We start from the raw sequence: 20,509 nt of genomic DNA on the forward strand, positions 1-20,509 counted from the left end.
GAAAATTGTTTTCATTGAGGAAGTAAAACTTGAGACTTGTTTGGTTACCTCCTTGGGTTCTTCTGTCCTTTTTTTTTATCTCTTCCTTTCTTTCTTTTTTTCTTTCTTTCTTTCTTTCTTTCTTTCTTTCTTTTTCTCCCTTTGTAATATACTCTGTGATAAATATCTTATGCATTCCTATGACTGGACATCAGCCAACACTTTTTTTAAAAACCCAGATAAATCATGAGATGATATCTTAAATATGTCAAAGTTCACTGTAGATATAAGTATTTATTATATATTTATTACTATGATACTTAGGCATTTTGACATGAGTGCTGTTTTATCATAATAAAAATATATCTAAGACAAGATTAGTAAAAGGGAGGCCAAGCAGATGTCCTGTGTTGCCCTTATTAAAACAGGTAGAAATTATGTCTGACAAGCAAGGCATGAATATAATTTTGCTCAAATGCTGGAATGGAGCAAATGGGGAGTTTTCATTAATTTTAGAAGAGAATTTGACCATTTATTTGAGCAATATCTGCTGTATTCTTTTTCCTGATACAATTTCCTAACAGAAATGTTACATATTCTTCATAACCCCTCATGATTCATACCTACTCCTTGTTCCCCATCATGCATCCACAGCAACCCAGGAGACTATAGTCTGTCATGCCTGTGCTCACACACAAACATAGTGTGCATATATGTGTGTTATTTTGTTCTTACAGAATATCCCCGAAGGTAGTTCTAAAATAAAACCATTTTGTGCACTGTTGAGCAAAGCGTATGTTTTCCCAAGGAAATTTATTTGAAGAACAAATGTAAAGATGTTACATTCCAGAAAGTTTATATTTTTAAGTCTCATGTCCTATTATCAAACAGCAAGGAAACGCTTTGTGTTAGCTTTATTTTAATAAAGGTGATTGTATCCATGGCTTCTTGTGGGAAGGTTAAAATTTTAAGTATAATTAGATGAGGATGATGTACCCATCTTTGCTTTTTGATGCACCTATTACTCCTGGTGTATCTTTCATGCACTGTGGCTCTTCCTAGCACCTTCTCCATAGGTGCCTTAGGGATAGGGTCTTTCACGTAATACCAGCTCCCTTTTATAAGTAGGACCCACTGTAAGCTGGGACACAATGCTAACCTTCTTATGTAAATTATTTTCTCAGACTTAACAACTCACTCTTTTTAATATCAAGAAAGTTAATTTTAAAGGGCTTAAGTAAGTTGACCCAGGGGACAGGCTAGAAGTTGACAGAACTAGACTTCTGACATAGGTTGTATGACACAAAAACCTGTCCTGAACCTAAATGTGTACTTACAATTTTAATGTTGTTTTCTTCACCAAGCAGAAGAAAAGATTTCCTTTAAAAAATTTTTTTATTTACTCTTTTTTACTTCTTTTTTTTTGATTTTTATTTTTAGCGAGCACGCGAGCAGTGGAGAGGAGCAGACAGAGAGAGAGAGAATCTTAAGCAAGCTCCAAACTCAGCACAGTGCCCAATGTGGGGCTTGATCTCATGACCCTGGGATCATGACCTGAACTGAAATCGAGAGTCAGACACTCAACTGACTGGGCCACCCAAGAATCCCTCTTTTTTTTAACAAAAATTTTTGTTTTAAGTAAGCTCCACACCCAACGTGGGGCTTGAACTGGTGACTCCGTTATCAAGGGTCACATGCTCTACTGACTGAGCCAGTCAGGTTCTCCAAGACAAGTTTTTCCTAATTTTATTTTTGCAAAAAAGTAGAGAACTTACAATTGAAGAGAAGGCAAACAAGCAAGCAAACAAAAAAAAAAGGGTGATCTTATTTTATGTATTTATTTATTTTTGGTATTGGTTTGGATTTGCTGAAATGAAGAAATTTGTTTTCCTGACCTTACTTCCCAACTTTTCACACAATGTCCTTCCTCCAGTGACTAATTTGGAAGTTGATTTACATGGTGGGACATTCAGATATCCATTGGATATTAAAGCTTCCCAACAGTGCTGTGAGTGCAGTACAGCCCGACCATGTTTCATGCCTTTCTTGCATGCTGTAAAATCGTCATTTCTTTAGATTGGGCAAACATCTTCTCATAAGAGTTCTGAGCTGGCCTGATGCTGAAAGTCTACTGACTTCATCAAGTTCAACTGAAATGCAAATTTGGCATCTCCTCTCTGGGTGGTTGGAAAATGCCTTGTTTTATGTTTTGAAAAATGGATGAGCAGAAACTTGAACTGGGCTTTCATTTAGGAAAGTAGGCATTACCGTTGTCAGGTTTAATTTCTCTCTATCCATTTGACAGTATGTTTCCATGCAGAGCCTTTAATCAACAATTTAGGATTACATTTTGCCCATTAGATGGATAGTATGTCCAAAAACTTTAGCAAGCACTGAAAGGCAGTCTTAATTTTATAACAGTAAAAAGCCTCCTAGATTATTTATCTATCTATAGAGGTTTATAAAAGAAACTTTGACTTTGCCCTTAAATAGATGCTATTTCGACATGATTAGCCCAGTGTAAATAGATTCGTGTAGGTATGTGCTGAGCTTCAAAAAAACCACTTACTGCAATACTGGCTTACATCATCGTAGAGAATTCATATAGAACCATTTCACTACATAATTACAAGTTGATGGTTTATAATATACAGAAAATGGCTTGTTGCTTTATTATTAGATGTGATGAAATCCGGTGTTTGTAAAAGAAACTAAATGACCATTTCAGTGGATTAATGTGTAACTTTCGTAAACGTTCCCAGTGCTGCTTTCATAACTTGAAGACCAAGGGAAGGACCTCGACCTTTCCTTTTCACTCTGCACTGTTAATCTAGTCAGAGACGCTTTTACTGAATGAGAAAAACAATAGTTGGACATGACTATGAGGTAAGAAAATAGGGGAAAGAAAAATATCTGGGGAATTAAACCATGTGAGTGGTTTGACTGATGTTGATTCCAGGCTGTTCAAAGAGAGAGGAAAGCTAAATAATTTGGTTGTTTCTCAACCTTGACAAATAGTTTCATTTGACAGGATGAAATAATTAAGTCTTACTAAGGAATTTTTAATATAGCTAAGTGATTTGTGGACATGAAAACCACCAGTATGTAGCAGTCCCTTTGTTATAGATTTTGGCTGCTTATAAAGTCCTGATTTTAGTTTTCTTCCCCTGTATCTTTCTGCCCTTTCTCTAAATACTTACGAAATCTCAGGGATTATAGTGACCCTGAAATGTCATATGATCTAGAGTATTCCCATTCCTTCAGGCAGAATTGCATCCAGGGCTAAGCTCCCATATCCAAAATGCACCATTACTCTCTTGCTATCGGCTGAATTGTATCACCCAGCAATAAAAACTCACTTCTAAAAATAATTTTCTGGCATGGAGTCATTGATGATGTTCCACAATGATATATTAGCAACCACTATGCTTCTGCATACTGAAAATGAAAATAAAGAAGGCCTGTTCTTTCCCTTGAATGGTTCATAGGCCTGCAAACAGATCATTCCAGTCCAAGATAGTTCTATATAATGCGTAGCTCATATGAATTGCAAAATCTAGAATGCTTGGTAACATTTCCAAGAGAAGTTCCTGATGTCATGCAGAATTATTTGTTAGTTTTGCAACTTTGGACAAAGTATTGAGCCTCCTTGTCCAATAATTCTCTAATCTGCACGTTTTAGAGGTTTATAGTGAGGATCCCATGAAAGGATGTACTGAAAGTGCTTTGTAAACATGGTGAGCATGACTGAAATCTTAATGCAGTATTTATATTCTTACTTAGCACTCATAGTTCTTTTTGTTTTTATTCTGCTAATGAAAACGGTTATCTGGAAGTGCTAAAGTATCTCCAAGACACGCATTTCCTACTTGCCTCAATCTTGCATCAAGCTACTTTGTTGTAAACCAAACTACTAAATTTTGTTCCCGCTTGAGTCTTTGTAGTCATCATGAAGCGGACCTTTGATTTCTGTTTGGAATAGCATATATGTTAATTATTGAATTATTTATTGAGGTATAATTTACACGGCAAAATATATTCCTTTTGCTGTATAATTCGGTGAGTTTTGACAAATGCATATCGTCATATAATTACCACAATCAAGATAGAGAGCAGTTACCTCAACTTCCAAACTTTCTTTGTCTTGCTCCTTTGTCCTCAATTCCTACCCCTACCTCCAGCCCCAGGCAAAGTAGTTGAATTTTTGACCGTGTGGGAAACATAAAACAAATAACAAGTATGAAGGATGGTATATTTTGAGAGCAAGCAGACATCAGCTCTAAATGATCTAAACCATAGAATGTTTAAGGAAGAAGGGCCATAAGGGATTATTTTCAGAGGTCATAGGTGGACACTCTGTGGACTGCCGTCGTTGGACAGCTTGGTATCTTAAGCATTTCAATTTTTTGTCAATCTTTAAAAATAGAAAGATTTCAAATGCAAATCTGATTTCTGGCATTGTCTGAAAAATTGAAAATCTGGCTACACCGGGGCCCACATTTCCATGTGGCAGTTGTTTTCTGTGGTTTATTCTTGGTATCCATTTTAAATAGGGCTTGTGCTGCTATCCAGATGACCAAAGCAAGGGTTGGCAAATGGGGAGAAAGGGAAATGTTTATCAGTCAGTTGATCTGAAGATCATTGGCTTTGAGATCTTGTCTATTCTGAGACACAGTCCAAAATTGCCAAGGGTGCCTTTCCTTAACTGTGCCTCTATTCATTGCCCTTAAAAAGCAAAGAAAGAGAACTTTGAAAGAAAGTGTACTATCAACTAAAGATTGGAAAGGGGACTTTTAGGGGAAAATTCTATTATGTAATATAAAAATGCATAAAATGACATAGTGATGTAAAAGAAGGAAAAATAGGTCATTTGTGTTCTAGTTGTCTTGTAACACTCTCTTGCTAAACTTTTTGTGTTCTGAAAGTCAGATCTTTCTGTTTCTACTTTTGCCTGCCTACATCCAATATTCTATAGCAACCAGAGTGATCATTTACAAATGCAAATCAAATCATGTTAAGGGCTTGCTTAAAACTGCCCAGTTGCTCCTTATTGTTCATAAGATAAAATCCAAACATCTTTTTGTGGCCTGCAAGGCTGTTGTGATCTGGCTCTTGCCCCTGTCACTGACCTCATCTCCTCCTCCCTTCCCTTACTTGCTGAGCCTCAGCCACGTTGGCCTCCTTTTCAGTCTGTTGGGAATGCCGTTCCATCTCCAGGAGTTGTGCTATCCACTGTACTGTATGGTAGGTTCAACTTCCACATCTTCTCATGACTTGACCGTGGTGTTGGAGCCCCTCTTAGTTTAAACCTCACATCTTCTGAGGGCCTTTCCTGCCCATACAAATGAGACCCAGGCGCTCACCCCTTCCCCCATCATTCCTTACCACATTAAGTTCCAGTCTTCAATTGCTTACTTTCTGTTTCCTTTCCTGAGAGCTCGCCTGACTGCTCTTCTCAGGATGTGGCATATAGTAAGTGTTCAACAAAAATTGTCAAATGAATAAAGAGTGGGTGGGTAACTTTCTCAAACTCACTGGAAGGAGGAAATTTTCGGTATCCTTTCCAGTTCCGGGGGTTAACACTTACTTAAGTTATTGATATATTAGGATGTTTTGAAGCCAGAAAAGGGGTATTTTAATTGCATGCATTGATTTAGACAACCATTTGAAGTTATAAAGATAAACACGTGTTTATTAAGTATTCACTTAATCCCTGGATTAGTTTTATATCTCTTCAATATTGGGAAGAAGGAATATTTTTCAGTTTAGACTTAATTTATGTGAATAATGAACCAATATTTAGAAAATATTTCTCTCTTGTCGTTTAGTTTTGGTTCCTCTGGTTATTTTCCTAAAATGCACAGAAGTGAAATGACATGGAGTATTTTGGCTTGAGGTAGAGTTCTTCTCTAAGTAGACCTCTTGATTTGAAAACCCTCCAAACGCTGCATGTTGTTTTTGAGAACAGTTGGTACATACCTAATCTATTTGTGATTTGAGACAGAATTTTATCATTGTTTTACAATCTAGTTTCCTTGGAGCTTAAGGGAAAGGTTTCGTGTTCCAAAAGAAGAGTTTTGCATTTATTTAAAAGAAAAAACAAGAACAAAAACAAAAACAAAAACTTGTGTCATTGCCATTCCCCAAGTAAAATCTGTTTTACAATCTGAGGCAGAATAAGAAAGTGATGAGTTGGGTTGAAGGTCATTTTGCGTAGTTTAATAATCACATTCAAACACTTGTGCTTAATGGGTTGTTGACAATTTCAGAAAACCAGATGTCCATCAGAAACAGATTTACTCCTTTTACACTCTTGTTCTTAGCTGCCACCCCAAAACTAAAGATATTTGTGGGGACATAAAAGATCTCTGTGGGAAAAATTTAAAATATGGAATTGAAAGATACTTTGTTTGACAGCACTTATGTTGACTTTTAGGCTTGTCTCAGTGTAACTTACACAGAGATGAGCTGAATGTGCTCATGTGTAAAGGTTAGCAGCACAGCCTTTAAATATTATTTCATTAATTTTACATCATTTGCCAATAGACTAGATGATATTTAACATGGAATATAGAACATTGAAGTTTAGAGACTTGCTGTAATTATGATCCTAGCAGGGATTGATAAGAATGGAATTGCAAACTTAAGGTGTTAGAGATTTAGATAAATTATCATACCTGGTCCTTGGAATATCGGCATGAGTATGTATGAGTGTGTGTTACAAACCCACAATGGTTATAGATTGCCTGCAACATTCTTAGTGTTCGGTACGATGGGTGTGCAATAGCATGGAGAATACAGGGAAACACTGACAGATGAGGAAGAACACAGATAAAAGGAGAAGGAGAAGCACAGCCATCATCTTCCTCTCTGCTGGGTTCCCCACCAAAGTACCTCACCTGGTGTCAGACGAATGACACACGGTGTGTTTTACAGATGGGCCCTCAGCCGAGATTCGCACAGGTCTGTGCATTTATCTGTCACACAGATGTTTTGTCTTGTGTTTTGTAGCCAGCAAGGCAACAGCTCAACTTTGCTGGGGGATCACCTCCAGATGTTCAACCAAAGAGAGACTCTGCTACCCCACTGAGAGTGAGCAGACAGTTCCTCCCTGCATCTGGGGCCACTCAGCGACAGTACAAATTAGAAAAGGGTTAGCCCCTACCATCGTTGTAATGGTCACATTTGAAGTTCAAAAACACATACAACACAACATAATCTGAGTACTGAATGTCTTCATACATAGTCAGAAACTTAAAAACAATGTCAAGTAATTTTTTATTTTAAAAATCTATAATAAGTTAAACCTGGCAGGCAAGTTTTCTGTGACTTTGGTTTGTAGATTTTTCTTGTTGATGTTAATTGCTAATTTTTCCACTCTGGCAAATTTGACTGCTTAAACAAAAACAGCTTTAGTCAAATACCTGGAAGAAGAAGTTAGGTTAACTCCTTCTATGCATTTGTATTTTGCAAAGCTGGTTCCAGGAGATCCCATTTATCACTCTTGTATTTTGTGAAACTTCGCAAAGAGCACATTCTGTTTCAGAGATGGTGAAAAAATGGCAGTTATTGTTCATGTAGACCTTGGCATTTGCTTCATAACCTGGGAAGAAAAGTGTCAAAGCAATGTTACTAAGCATCAATTACACTTTCAGGTATTTATTTTAAAAAATGATGAGTGAGAGAGACGAGAATAAATCCTAGATTTTTGACTCATGCAATTGAGTATTGCTGTTCACTCAGATGAGACAATTAAGTGAGCAAAACATTTTGAGTGGGAGGAGAATAAAGGTTTTCTTTGAGCTATTTAAAATTTATGATAACTGTTTGATATTCTAGATCTAAGGAAAGATGTCGAAGCAGCTGAATATGAAGTTTGGAGCTCAGGAAGACAATGGAATTGTTTATATTAATTCAGTTGTTACCAGAATATAGCTGTTTCAGAGGAGAAAGCAGATTGGAAGTGTATCGAAAATTCTAGGTTTCTATTTTTCTTTTTTTTTTTGGAGATGGCTCAGGTTCTCCAGACATGAAATTCCTTCTTTATAAAATAAAGGTTTGAAGAGCATTATTACCAATGACAACATTTTATATGTATATGATCTCCACTCATAAGTTACTGTTTTATGTCAAGAAACATTTCTTTTACAAACCATCAAGGAATTCTGCCCTTGGAAGATCATTTTGCTATTTGGCTTTTTTGCCCCATCATCATAGCATTATTCATTCTGGCATTTTTCTCCCTCAGGTTTCCTTTAGTACATCACAACTATAGGTGAAGCCAAAGGAACTCACTAGAACAAATGGCTTTGTTTCTTTATTGCACACCGAGAATTGTTACATACATATCTTTGTCAGTGAGGTTGTAAATACTGACCCAATGTGATCTGTGGACTAAATGGTGAGATTTGTGGGTATGTCCATGACCTCAAAAATACATTAACAGGTCAGATTTCAGGTTTTTTGTTAAAACATACATATGGCGTGTTCTGTGAACACTCAGCATTTGGTCAGTATTAGAGGTTTTCTTTGACAATCTTGCTATCTATGGAAAACTATATTCTGGGAAATTAACACACAGTTTGTCTCGTCTTTGGCTGAACTAACAGTAGTAATATGAGTCTCTTACTTTCAAAGATGCTATGATTGTGTCCTGGTGCCCTTTTTGAAATGCGTTACCTTACTGACACATTAATATCCTATTCAAAATGCCACTGGATTCAGAATTAATCCAGTCAGTATTTACTTTAACAAGAGAGATTTTGGTCATACAGTGTGGTTGAAAGCCTTGTTGGCATGGATTCTAAAGAGAATGGGAAAATAGAAATGAAGACAGTGAAAAGAGATAAGGAGTTTTGTTGTGAAGGGAGTTAAATAATGGGGTTGGCTGAGGGGAGCAAGGGAGGTTTTATTTAAGATGGATTATCATTTTGAAAATGTGCAAATAAGAATATTCCAGCAGAGAGGGGAAATGTGTGTTGGAGGACAGAATGGATAATTGCAGGAGTAGATAGGATCCAGGTCATAAGCCGAGGGATTGACTGAGAATAAGAGCAAAGACATTGCTTTCCAAAGAAGAGGAGCACGAAGGGTGAGTAGGAGAGCTTGCTAAATGTGATGGTAACCGGATGTTGAGTTTCCCTTTGGAGGCTTCTGTTTCCTCAGTGAAATAAGAAGCAAAGCAGGCAGTAAATAAAAGGTCTGAATATTAGAGGTTGGAGGGGAGAGGCAGTAGTTTGAAATTGTCAAGGAAAGAGTGGGAATGAATTAACTAAAGAAATGTAGTAGGACTGTCAGGCAGCACAGAGGACCCTTTTGATGGTTTTGCTCCTGAATTTGAAGAGAAACATTCAACATGATTGTAATTTGTTTGTTTGTTTCCTAGCTTATTCAGCTGCTTGGGTTTGGCAGAGATTCAGTATTAATCAAGGTTAGAAGTCTTACTTTTCCAGTAAAACCCATGTTGAAAAGGGCAAGAGAGTTGAAGACAGTATAAGGGAGTCATTTTGATTGATGGAGAATGGAGCTTAGTCCAGCAAGGAGGGAAGGGGCAGGGGATAAGAGAGGGTGGGCAACAAGAATGTGGTAGGCTCAATTGCTTAGAGAACCCTCCAGAGCTGAGGAGAGGTTAGGGTCAGAATATTCTGAGAATGATCCAGAAGAGAATGATGTTCGAAACTGAGATTTAGGAAAGTGCACAGCTACCAATAAACACCAGGGTGACTCAGTCAGTTAAACATTCAACTTTTGATTTTGCCTCAGGTCATGATTTCACGGTTTGTCTGATCGAGCCCTGTGTTAGCTCCTCACCGATGGCAAAGAGCTTGCTTGGGATTCTCTCTCTCCCTATCTCTCTTTCTGCCTCTCCCCTGCTCGCTCGCTCGCTCTCTCTCTCTCTCTCTCTCTCTGTCTCAAAATAAATAAATAAACATTAAAAAAAAATAGACCAAGGCAAGGGTATAATCACTGCTTTGGGAGCTAAAATAGAACAGAGGAAAAAGACCATTAGAGGTTAGGAGTTCAAGGTACTGAGTGGCCATGTTGGGACTGGGACTGGAAAGAAGACGAACAGCAATAGGGTCACCCTTTTACTTAACAGGTGGTATTTATAGCTTCCCCTTGGTTATTAAATATGCCCCATCGTCAAACATCCAGAAGCTGTAGAAGTCGCAGCCACTGCTCAGTAAGCAGGGACTTTGGACGTGGCATTTCCTGGACAGTGGTACTGTGCTTGCTGGTGGACCTTTCATGAACGGCCCCTCAGTTCCTGTCTCATGGCCACACATTCCATATTTTTTACTCTTTCTTCCTCACAGAGGTTCTTATGCTCAGGAACTTTTGAATCCCCTCCCAGAGGTGTCTGCTTCCTTCATACATGTCCTTGGCCCACCAGCTCTGATGAGCTAGCTCCCATGAGTTTCTCCAGCTAAGCTTTGGTAATGAGAGGGAGAAGTCCTGCAGCTCACCAAGCATCCATCCAGAAGATGGAACTATAGCAGTCTGCCTGCAGATAGTCCCTCTGAGGGGCTCTTGCAGCCTCCTTCACCTGACTAATACCTTTCTTTAGATAAAATCTTCTCCCCACAACAGCCTCTATACCCTGCTCTTGTATATCTCATCTGAGATGAGTGATGGAGGTAAGCTTTGCAAGACTGATGAGCTCTAGCTCTCTCTCTCTCTGTCTCTCTCTCTCTCTGAAGAATGGATGGATGCTTGTCACCCAAAGTCCTTACCCCTGGTGTCCCAGCCCAAACTGGGACTTTTTAATGAAAACCCTGCTTATTTTCTATGGCGTTATATGTTCTTTTTCTAACAGCCAATTAAATGGGATCCTAGAGTTTTATAGTCAAAGTTTAGAAATATTACATTGTCCCTTTTCTCCAAAATCTCAGCAGTATGCAAGGTATTATGTATTTATGATATGAAGAGCTGATTAGCATTGGTACAAAAGTCCTGCAAATAATTTCCTATAAAGTACTTAGAGACATTTAAAGCATGATGGGATGATTATTCTTATGCTGACAGCCCAGGAACAATAGAAATTAGATTGTAGGCACAAAGGAAATTAATATTTAATTTGCCTTCTTCATTTTGACATACATTTTGATTGGTAGATATTCTCGTAGCTTGATTATGTCTAACTTAAGATTGGTGATGTTTACATCTTATTTGTGGCTTATCCTAAATTGTTCTTTATTTCTCTAGAATCTTGTTCTCAACCCAACCAAATATAGTATAAGCTGTAACTCTCTCCAACAAAATCTTCCAGCATTCTCCCCATCTTCTTGTGCTCAAACCCCACCAGCCTTTCATTTGCTTTAATGTCACTAAACTCCTTTTTCCAGCACACATACTGTGCCTTGGGCCAGAAATGCTCTCTACCCTTATTTCAAATCCTCATACACATAACTGACAACTCCTTTTCTATCCTTCCTCTTTCATGTCTCAGCCTACACATAGCACCCTCTAAGTGAAACCTCCCATAGCCATGCACAGTTGTGCTCCTGTGCCAACTAGGGTGTACTCTTAGAACACCCTGTGCTTTTCATTTTCATTTACCATACTTGAAAATAAGAATAAACTTATTTATCTATTTGGTGCCTTTCTAACACACTAAACTATAAGCTCCATGAGGGCATGGTATCTTGAACGTAGTTGGCGCTCAATCAATATTTATTGAACAAATGAATGAAAACTCCCAATAATTTTACCTACAGTGAAATTTAAGGATTTCATCACTGTGTGCATAGCCATCTGAGGTTGTGTGGCCTGGAGGAAAGTCTGTAAGCCTAAAGTGGGTAAGACACCCTTCAGAGTTGGAGTACTAGGTATTCTAACTCTAAGCATGTATTTAGTCTTAGAAACATAGTTAGGGGCACCTGGGTGGCTCATTTGGTTAAGTGTCCAACTCTTGATTTTGGCTCAGGTTCTCACGGTTTGTGAGTTTCAGCCCCACGTCGGGCTCTGCACTGGCAGTATGGAGCATGCTTGGGATTCTCTCTCTCTCCCTCTCTCTGCCCCTCCCCCACTTGTATGAACTCTCTCTCTCAAAATAAATACAAATAAACTTTTAAAAAAAGAAACATAGATATGTATGAGGTAAGCTGAAACTGGACATAGAAAAATCAGTATTCATGATTTTAGTGGTTGTATTCTAAGTGTGCTGCTCATTAGCAATATTTGGCATGTTGTTTACATGGGCACTGATGTAACAGAAAACTCTAATCACTGTTGAAAACACAGTTAGGATCTGCAGATGATCAGTCAGTGGGGACCTTATCAATTAAAACAAGATCTACTGTAAGATGAAATCATCTTGAGTATTTTACCCCATTTATTGAGCTTTTATACTATGATATTTTGCTATTGTTTACATTAGGTATGTTGTCATTTTTTAAAATCATTGATCAATTAATTCATTTACTTCTGAAGATTAAATACAATTTAATTTGTAAAGTCAAGAAAAGGCCTAAGTACTAATTTTCAATTACAAATAATTTCTTCTTCCCTCTTATTTAGTTTAGATATGTTCATAAAACATTTCTACTATAAATTTTTTAATCCCACATCTTTTTAAAGTTTAGGATTTCAAAATCAATATTTCCGTGTTTTACCGGTATATATAAGAGGGTGTTTATCATTTGACCAGTTAGGTATGGGAAAATTAGATAAACAAGGATTTCTCATTTGTGTTTGTATTTTATAGTGGTTGACATTTGTCATAAAAATGAGACTGTGGAAGTTTTCCATTACCGTTCCATTATTTCCATTACATTTTCTCTTTGCAGAAAAATATTCTCAGGTCTATTTGGATTAAATTGTCACAGTACAAACTGTACTTATAAAAGTTTCCTGGTTCTCCCAGAGGAAGCTTATTTACCTTTTTCCCACCATTTTCTAAGTGTGTTAAAGAGTAATCCGATTCTTAAAAGCACCTAAACACCTTATTCTCTGCCTGCTACACCAATACAATATAGAAATGATGGGACTGCTTCAGATTCAGTATTATTGAGGAAGTTTGTTGCATACAAATTCGTTGTGAAATTGATGTTCAGAAATTAGGAAACAGAATGTACTGAAGTAGAGTCATTAGAAATCAAAGTGTATTTTGCTTCTCTGTTACCACCAAGGACTATTGAATTTTGAACCCCTGAACACTCTCTTCTAGCTGCTTTCGAAATCTATTGAACAACTGAAGCAACCAGGCAGTCACCTCGAGGAAGCGGAGGAAGAGCTTCAGGGGGACCAGGCGATGCAGGAAGACAGAGCGCCCTCTAGTGGCAACAGCACTAGGAGCGACAGCAGTGCTTGTGTGGATGACACACTGGGACAAGTTGGGGCTGTGAAGGTCAAGGAGGAACCAGTGGACAGTGATGAAGATGCTCAGATCCAGGAAATGGAATCTGGGGAGCAGGCTGCTTTTATGCAACAGGTAATAGGCAAAGATTTAGCTCCAGGATTTGTAATTAAAGTCATTATCTGAATATGAAATGCATTGCAGGTTTTGGTAAATGGATATTTCCTATCCTGTTTATATTTCTGAATGATTTGATTTTAGTGTTTAAGGATTCTACTTAATACATATATATCTATATAGAGATTTCTCTATATACTGGTTTCTATATAGATATCAAGGTTTCATTGAAACTCCACTGGTAAGGAAATACTTGTTACACTAAAATTATACTACATAAGTATACACATAATTAATAGGCTTTAAATTCATCCCAAAGCCCGCCACACCAATTACTTCTAAGGAAAACGAACTCACTGTTGTTTTTAGTTTATCTGTTGAGATCAGTGACTGCTGGATCACGTCACCCAGTCTGATCAATGAAACATTCTATTAGTTCTTGAATTTTTTTTTTTTTTGGTATATAGAATTCAGTTTTCACATTGTTGTACATAATGTATCATACTACAGTCTTGAACACTGTTAAAGGTAGTCTGCCCCTTCCGTCCTCTCTCTTTTTTGTTAAGTTAAATGTTCTGGTTACCATGCCAATAGTCCTTAGGTTATTGTATAGATTGCAATTGAAAATATTAGGAATAGAGGTGGTTTTAAATATATAGATTGCAAAGTACAGCACTATTTTAAATATTACATTATGTCTCACCTAGCACTGCTCATTTTACTTTTATCTTGTGTTATTTGATGACATTGTCTATCAAAAAAGATCAAATGAAGCCGATGCAAGTATCGGCAAGGAGTAATGTGCAGCATTATGGTCCAATCAGATACTATATTGTATCTACAATTGTAGAAAACGTAGTAATGGTATGATGATTATCTGATATGAAGTCACAATTATGTTTAAAAGAAGAAGGTGTATCATATTTCATAATCATATCACTAGGATCTCTTAGGCATGATTCCATAATGACCCGGCATATACCGTACCATTTTGGCAAATAAAAATTTATGAAAGTTAGGCTTAACAACAGAATCTACTTGTATATAATGCACCTTCAGAAGGACTGTGTCCTTTGATGCTATGAAATACAAACAACTTTGAAGGCAACAGAAGACTCTGTTTATTTAAGTCAGTTCTTTGTCAGGTTCCTGCTGTTCTACAGAAAACTGATTCTATGCGGCTGAACAGGAAATGCCTTGTGGAAACAGGAAGTCCAAGTGATTCATGTAATGAGGAATGTAGGGGGGGAAAAACGGAGGATAGTGTTTTACTCTTTCTGTTTTTAAAGGGCACTCTATGAATTGATTTATTGTCTAAGAAAATAACACCACAAGTAGGGAAATTGTTAAGGAAGCTTTTCACTGGAACATTTCCTTCATACTCCCTTTTGATATGTTTACCTTGTTTTATAGGTTTACTTTTGTTAAGCTAGTTAAAGATTCTCTGTATTAAGACCCCTTTAATATGGATAATCCAAATTGACCTAGAATCTTTGTGAGGTTTTTTTCTATTAAAATATTTATATTTCTAAATCCAAGGTATTTTAAGGTGTAGTATCCTGTTTCAAAGGAGATAGAACAATTTTGCCAAATGTAGACATTGTAACAACTGTATGTTATTGGCACGTGTTGTTTACATTTTGCTGTGACATTTAAAAATATTTCTTAAAAAAAGGTCACTGCTAAAGATACATTATCCTTTTTTAAAAAGTCTCCATTCAAATTAAATTAATATAACTAGAAGTTAGAAAGTTTAAAACTTTTCCATATAACGAAAGTCCTTCTGATAATTTGACAAATAGCTATAATAGGCAACTTTTCCTATTACCAACATATTTTGGTTAGTATATTCCTTAAGATTAAAATGACTTTTTGTCAGTTGTTTTGCATTAAAAATATGGCATTCCTAAGATAAAATTGTATATTTTTTCCATCTCATAAATATTCATTTTCTTTAAAGTCTTCTTTCAATCTCATAAAAAAGGGATAGTGCATCTTTTAAAATACATTTTATTTGGGGAGGAACATGTGGCTGAGCAGACTTTTGTATAATATCATTTCAAAGATATGTAATCACAAACAAAAAAAAACTATTTTTTATAATGTCATTTGAGAGAGCTAGCTTCATCAGTACAGTTGGTGGACATTAATTGTTTGAATTTGATAGTCTTTGAATTTAATCAAGAAACTACCTGGAACCAGTGAAAAAGAAAGCTGGACTTAATTCATCTTAGAATTAATTGATAAATGTCTCTTTTAAAATCTACTGTATTTATTATAATTTACACCCTTGAAGGTGATCTCTTGTTTTGTGTTGTAAATATATTGTTTGTATGTTTCCTTCTTGCCTTCTGTTATAAGTCTCTTCCTTTCTCAAATAAAGTTTTTTTTAAAAGATCCCCTTTCATACATTTGGCTTTGTGTAAACTTGATCTATTTAATCGAATTTGAAGCTCATGCACTAGGTCTCGTATACCAAAATATATTTGCCATTTGTTGTCGAAACAAGAAAATGAAGATATTTTGAGCAATTATTTCTCGTGCCATTAAAAATAATAAATCCAACAATGATTTTAACCTACTTATGTCAGCCATTATCAGATAGCAAACACAGGTAAAATTTGTTGCCTCTTCATTTCCCCAGTGTGGCCTCTTTTTTCATGATATGTCATCATCTTTGATGTCACCTTCCAAATATAAAACTTTATATTGATAAATGTTAATTCCTAACTTTGCTCAACTTAAAAAATTATTTTTAAAAAGGTTAACATAATTCCTTCAGTGTAACAAGCACTCAGTAAATAATAAAATAAATAATGTTCCATGTATCGTAATAATTTTATCTATTACAGTGACAGCCTGACCTACAAGTATAAAGTAACAGTCCATAAATTTAAAGAGAAAAAAATAATTAAATGACTTCCCCTTAGATGGAAACAATGATTCTAATGCTAGAGTAGAGAACAAGGAGCCTGGCTCAGGTAAAGGAAACTGGACCATAGGCATCCATGCGCCTTGGCAGACTGTGCTCCTCTTCTGGTCAGTTGCTAGCAAAATTTAAATCAGTCAGTACTTCATAACTTCATAATGTGTTACCTTGTTTTTGTCTCAGCGGGTTAAAAATACTTGTTTTATATTCTTTGATTCCCTTAATCTAAACTTTAATGTCTTACAAATTAAAATTACTCCAACTCACAACAATATTGCATTGGATTATTAAGAATTCTGGAGCTAAATATCACTGTTACAAAATGGATTATTATTCCATAATGCCATAAATCTGATAATTTGATCAAAATTGTTGGAATACCATTAGTTATAATTTTCTAAAAATTGCCTTTGGACTTTTTTTTTAACGTTTTATTTATTTTTGAGACAGAGACAGACAGAGCATGAGCAGGGGAGGGGCAGAGAGAGAGGGAGACACAAAATCCAAAGCAGGCTTCAGGCTCTGAGCTGTCAGCACAGAGCCCGACGTGGGGCTCGAACTCACAAATCGCAAGACCATGACCTGAGCCGAAGTCGGACATTTAACTGACTGAGCCACCCAGGCACCCTGCCTTTAGGCTTTTTATAAAATTACCAGAAGAACCTGATACCAGAGATCCTCAAAAAGGAGTTGGAGGAACCAATTAGATAATGGTTTTGTACTGCATTTCTGATTTTCAAACTGTAAAGTGGAAGTTCAATAAAAAGTATCAATCTCATGTTAAAAACTTTTTCTTTAAGAAAAATACTTTTTGCCAGGAATTGCAGTTACTAAACATTAGATTTCCTCTTCTGGCAGTAAAAATCCACCTTCTCATTGGTAAAGGTGGCTGCTGAAATGGAGACTGCTACTTTTAATTAATCTGAAAAAGACTTATCTTTAAGAAATTTTTACTTAGTTTTATACTTTTTTCTCTAAAGGATATTAAAAAGGAATTCAGACACTCAACATTTTTTTTTGAAACCTAGTACTCAACGGATATATAGGTAGACAAGATTATTTTTTTTTAATTTGGCATTTCTTTGTGATTATTTCGATAATGGAAATGGAATTGTGGGTATACGATTGTGAGTTAATAATGATAAATAATCAAGGTAATTACCAATTACAATCAAGAACTTGGAAACGCAAGAGAAGGAATTCTAGATGTAGATTACCATTCCCTTTGTTCTTGATAATTCCTCCATTGGGGTTTTAAAAGGAAAGTACTGGAGGGCAATCAAAGAATTCTGGCAAATAAAACAAGATACTGGGAATGTGACTTTTCAGAACTTATCTATTTAGATTTAAAAAGTTCTCTATTCTAATTTTATAATACCTTCTTTAAGGCTTATAAAGTGGAAGGTTTAGACCATGCAACCTTTTGGGGTCATCTTGATTTTTAAAAAGACTTTCACTTTTAACTATTGCAAACATATGTCTAGTAACTTGTTTAGTTCTCACAACAACCTTAGGAGGTAGATATTATTTCTCATTGTAGAGATGAGGGCACTGGGGCACAAGGAAGTTAAATAAGGCCAAGGTCACCCAATCAGTGACAGTCTAGCTCTAATTTGAACCCAGGCACTCTGGCCCTGGAGTTCTTGTTCTCTCCTTTTACTACTGCACTGCATTTAATGCAACAATTCTTTTCACCTATACAGGTTTATTAATTCACCAGTTCTCTCTCTCTCTCTCTCTCTCTCTCTCTCTCTCTCTCTCTTCCCTCTTCCCTCTTCCCTCTTCTCTCTTCTTCTCTCTTCTCTCTCTCTCCTTTCTTCCAACCCCCCATCAGCATTTCCGAACTGTTTTGAATCAATTTTCTCTTGATCGTTGTTTCCTTGTTGTAAAGTAGGAGATCAGGACTCTTTTTTTTTTTTTTTTTTTTTTTTTTTTTTTTGGTCTAATGCACAGATGAGAAACTTAATTCTTGGACACATGATATTCAACCATTTTGAGTCATGAAAATTTGTGAGTTTCTTTTTTTCTGACCCAAGCCAGTGTTAGGATGAACGAAAACAGAATACCTGCCCTTGAGATTAATTTTGGGGGGAGAGGAGAAAAGATTTCAACTAGGTCAAGCTCTCCTTTGCCACTTCTTATCTTTATTTCCCAACCAAGGCCAAGAACCCAATTTCTAAGCACCTAGAATGCTGCCTTTTAAAACCTTTTTTTGACTTCTGCTCTTGATAATTATTTTGAGCTAAAATAGTCTGTATAAAATGTTGGGGAGAGGAAGAACAGAGACATTTGTCTTGAGTTCTTGTCTTTCTAGGTGATTTTTCTGTTGAAAGATGCATAAAAATCCTCCTGAGGGAAGTTGCTGGCAATTCAGATTCTGACTGCACCTCCTAGAGGTTCTGATTCTGTTGTCCCAACATAGAGCCCAGGCATGTAATTTTTTAAGCCCTTTGGGAGAGTCTGATTCAGATATAATGTTCTGGAGGTGCCCAAGGGCCCTAAACCACTTCCTGAATTATGGCCTGATTTTCAATAGCTTTTACCTAAGATCCTTGAACTCTTCATTCATAGTTTCCAAAATAGACTATATTCTATTTTTTGTGTATTGTTCTGTTTCATTTGCATTTTAACTCGACTACAGATTATTCTCACAATATTTACTGCTGTTACTTCTTTGATAGTATTTGTCCTTTTGGTTTATTTTTCTCTTCTAATTTAAAAAATTGCTTAGCCTGTTTATAGAGTATTATTCACCAATACTTGGCAAATTATTTTTCTTCACAAGTTGTGAGCTATTTGTTGCAACATAGTTTTTTGTTTTTGTGTTTTTGTTGAGATAAATTTCATATCACATACAATTTATCATTTTGTCCATTTTAAAGTATACAATTCAGTGGGTTTTTTGGTATATTCATGATGCTGTGCTGCTGTCACTACTACCTAATTCCAGAATATTTTCATCAACTGAAAGCAATCCTCTACCAGTTAATCAATCATTCCCCCTTTGCTCCCTCCCTCCAGCCCCTGACATCTACTTTAGGTCTCTATGGATTTGCCTGTTGTGGACACTTCATATAAATGAATCATATATTATGTGGCCTTTTGTGTGTCTGGCTTCTTTCACTCTGCATAATATTTTCAAGGTTCGCGTATCAATACCGCATTCCTTTTTATGACTGAATAATACTCCATTGTGTGACTATACTACATTTTGTTTATGCAGTCATTAGTTGAAGGACACATAGTTTTCATTCTTTGGCTCCTATGAGTAATGCTGCTATAAATGTTCATGTTCAAGCTTCTATGTTAACATACATTATTCTCGAGTATATGCATAGTATATACCTAGGAGTGAAATTGCTGGGCTCTATGGTACTTCTGTTTACTTGTGAAGAACTGCCAGATTGTTTTCCACTAGCAGTATAAGAGGGATTGCAATGTTTCCACGTCCTTCCAACACTTGTTATTTTCTTTTTTTAAAAAATTGCAGTCATCCTGGTGGATGTGAAATATCAACTCATTGCTGCCTTGATTCCTATTTTGCTAATTGCTAATGGTGATGAGCATCTTTAAATTTACTTAGTGACCATTTGTATCTTTGGGGGGTGATATCTATTCAAGTCCTCTGCCCATTTTTTGATTGGCTTCTTAGTCTTTTTGTTGTTGAGTGTTAAGTGTTTTTAAATATATTTGCTGGATATCCAAAATGTGAATTGCAAATTATCAAATATATGAGTTGCAAATTTTTTCTCCCATTCTGTGGGTCTTCTTTCCTTTTCTTGATGTTTCTATTGGTACACAAACATTTTTATTTTTGCTGCAGTCTAGTTTATCTATTTTTTTCTTTTGTTGCTTGTGCTTTTGGTGCCATATTTAAGAAACCATTGCCTAATCCAGTGTCACAAAGATGTATACCCCTGTTTCCTTCTAAGAGTTTTTTATTTTATTTTTTAATGTTTTTATTTTTTTTTTATTTTTGGGAGAGAGAGACAGAGACAGAGCATGAGCATGAGCAGGGGAGGGGGAGAGAGATAGAGGGAGATGCAGAACCCAAAGCAGCTCCCCGCTCTGAGATGTCAGCACAGAGCCTGATGGGGGGCTTGAACTCATGAACCGCAAGATCATGACCTGAGCCGAAGTCAGATGCTTAACCAAGTGAGCCACCCAGGTGCCCCTAAGAGTTTTTA

At 36.4% G+C, this 20,509-nt stretch overlaps 1 protein-coding gene across 8 annotated transcripts in view; it reads left to right on the top strand.

Annotated features, from left to right (window-relative positions):
* Window positions 1–20,509, top strand: part of HDAC9 (histone deacetylase 9) — a 939,997-nt gene that overhangs the window by 553,364 nt on the left and 366,124 nt on the right. For 7 of the 8 annotated variants that reach the window (XM_043589043.1, XM_043589047.1, XM_043589041.1 and 4 more), the window contains one exon: window positions 13,148–15,790. In XM_043589043.1, coding sequence (XP_043444978.1) covers window positions 13,148–13,462 — 315 coding nt within the window. In that variant the 3' untranslated portion in view covers window positions 13,463–15,790. Of the gene's footprint in view, window positions 1–13,147; window positions 15,791–18,358; window positions 18,362–20,509 lie in introns of those variants that run through there. The other variant, XM_043589049.1, reaches the window with a different exon arrangement.

This window comes from Prionailurus bengalensis, chromosome A2, assembly GCF_016509475.1.
Source record: "Prionailurus bengalensis isolate Pbe53 chromosome A2, Fcat_Pben_1.1_paternal_pri, whole genome shotgun sequence".
Taxonomy (NCBI): Eukaryota; Metazoa; Chordata; class Mammalia; order Carnivora; family Felidae; genus Prionailurus; species Prionailurus bengalensis.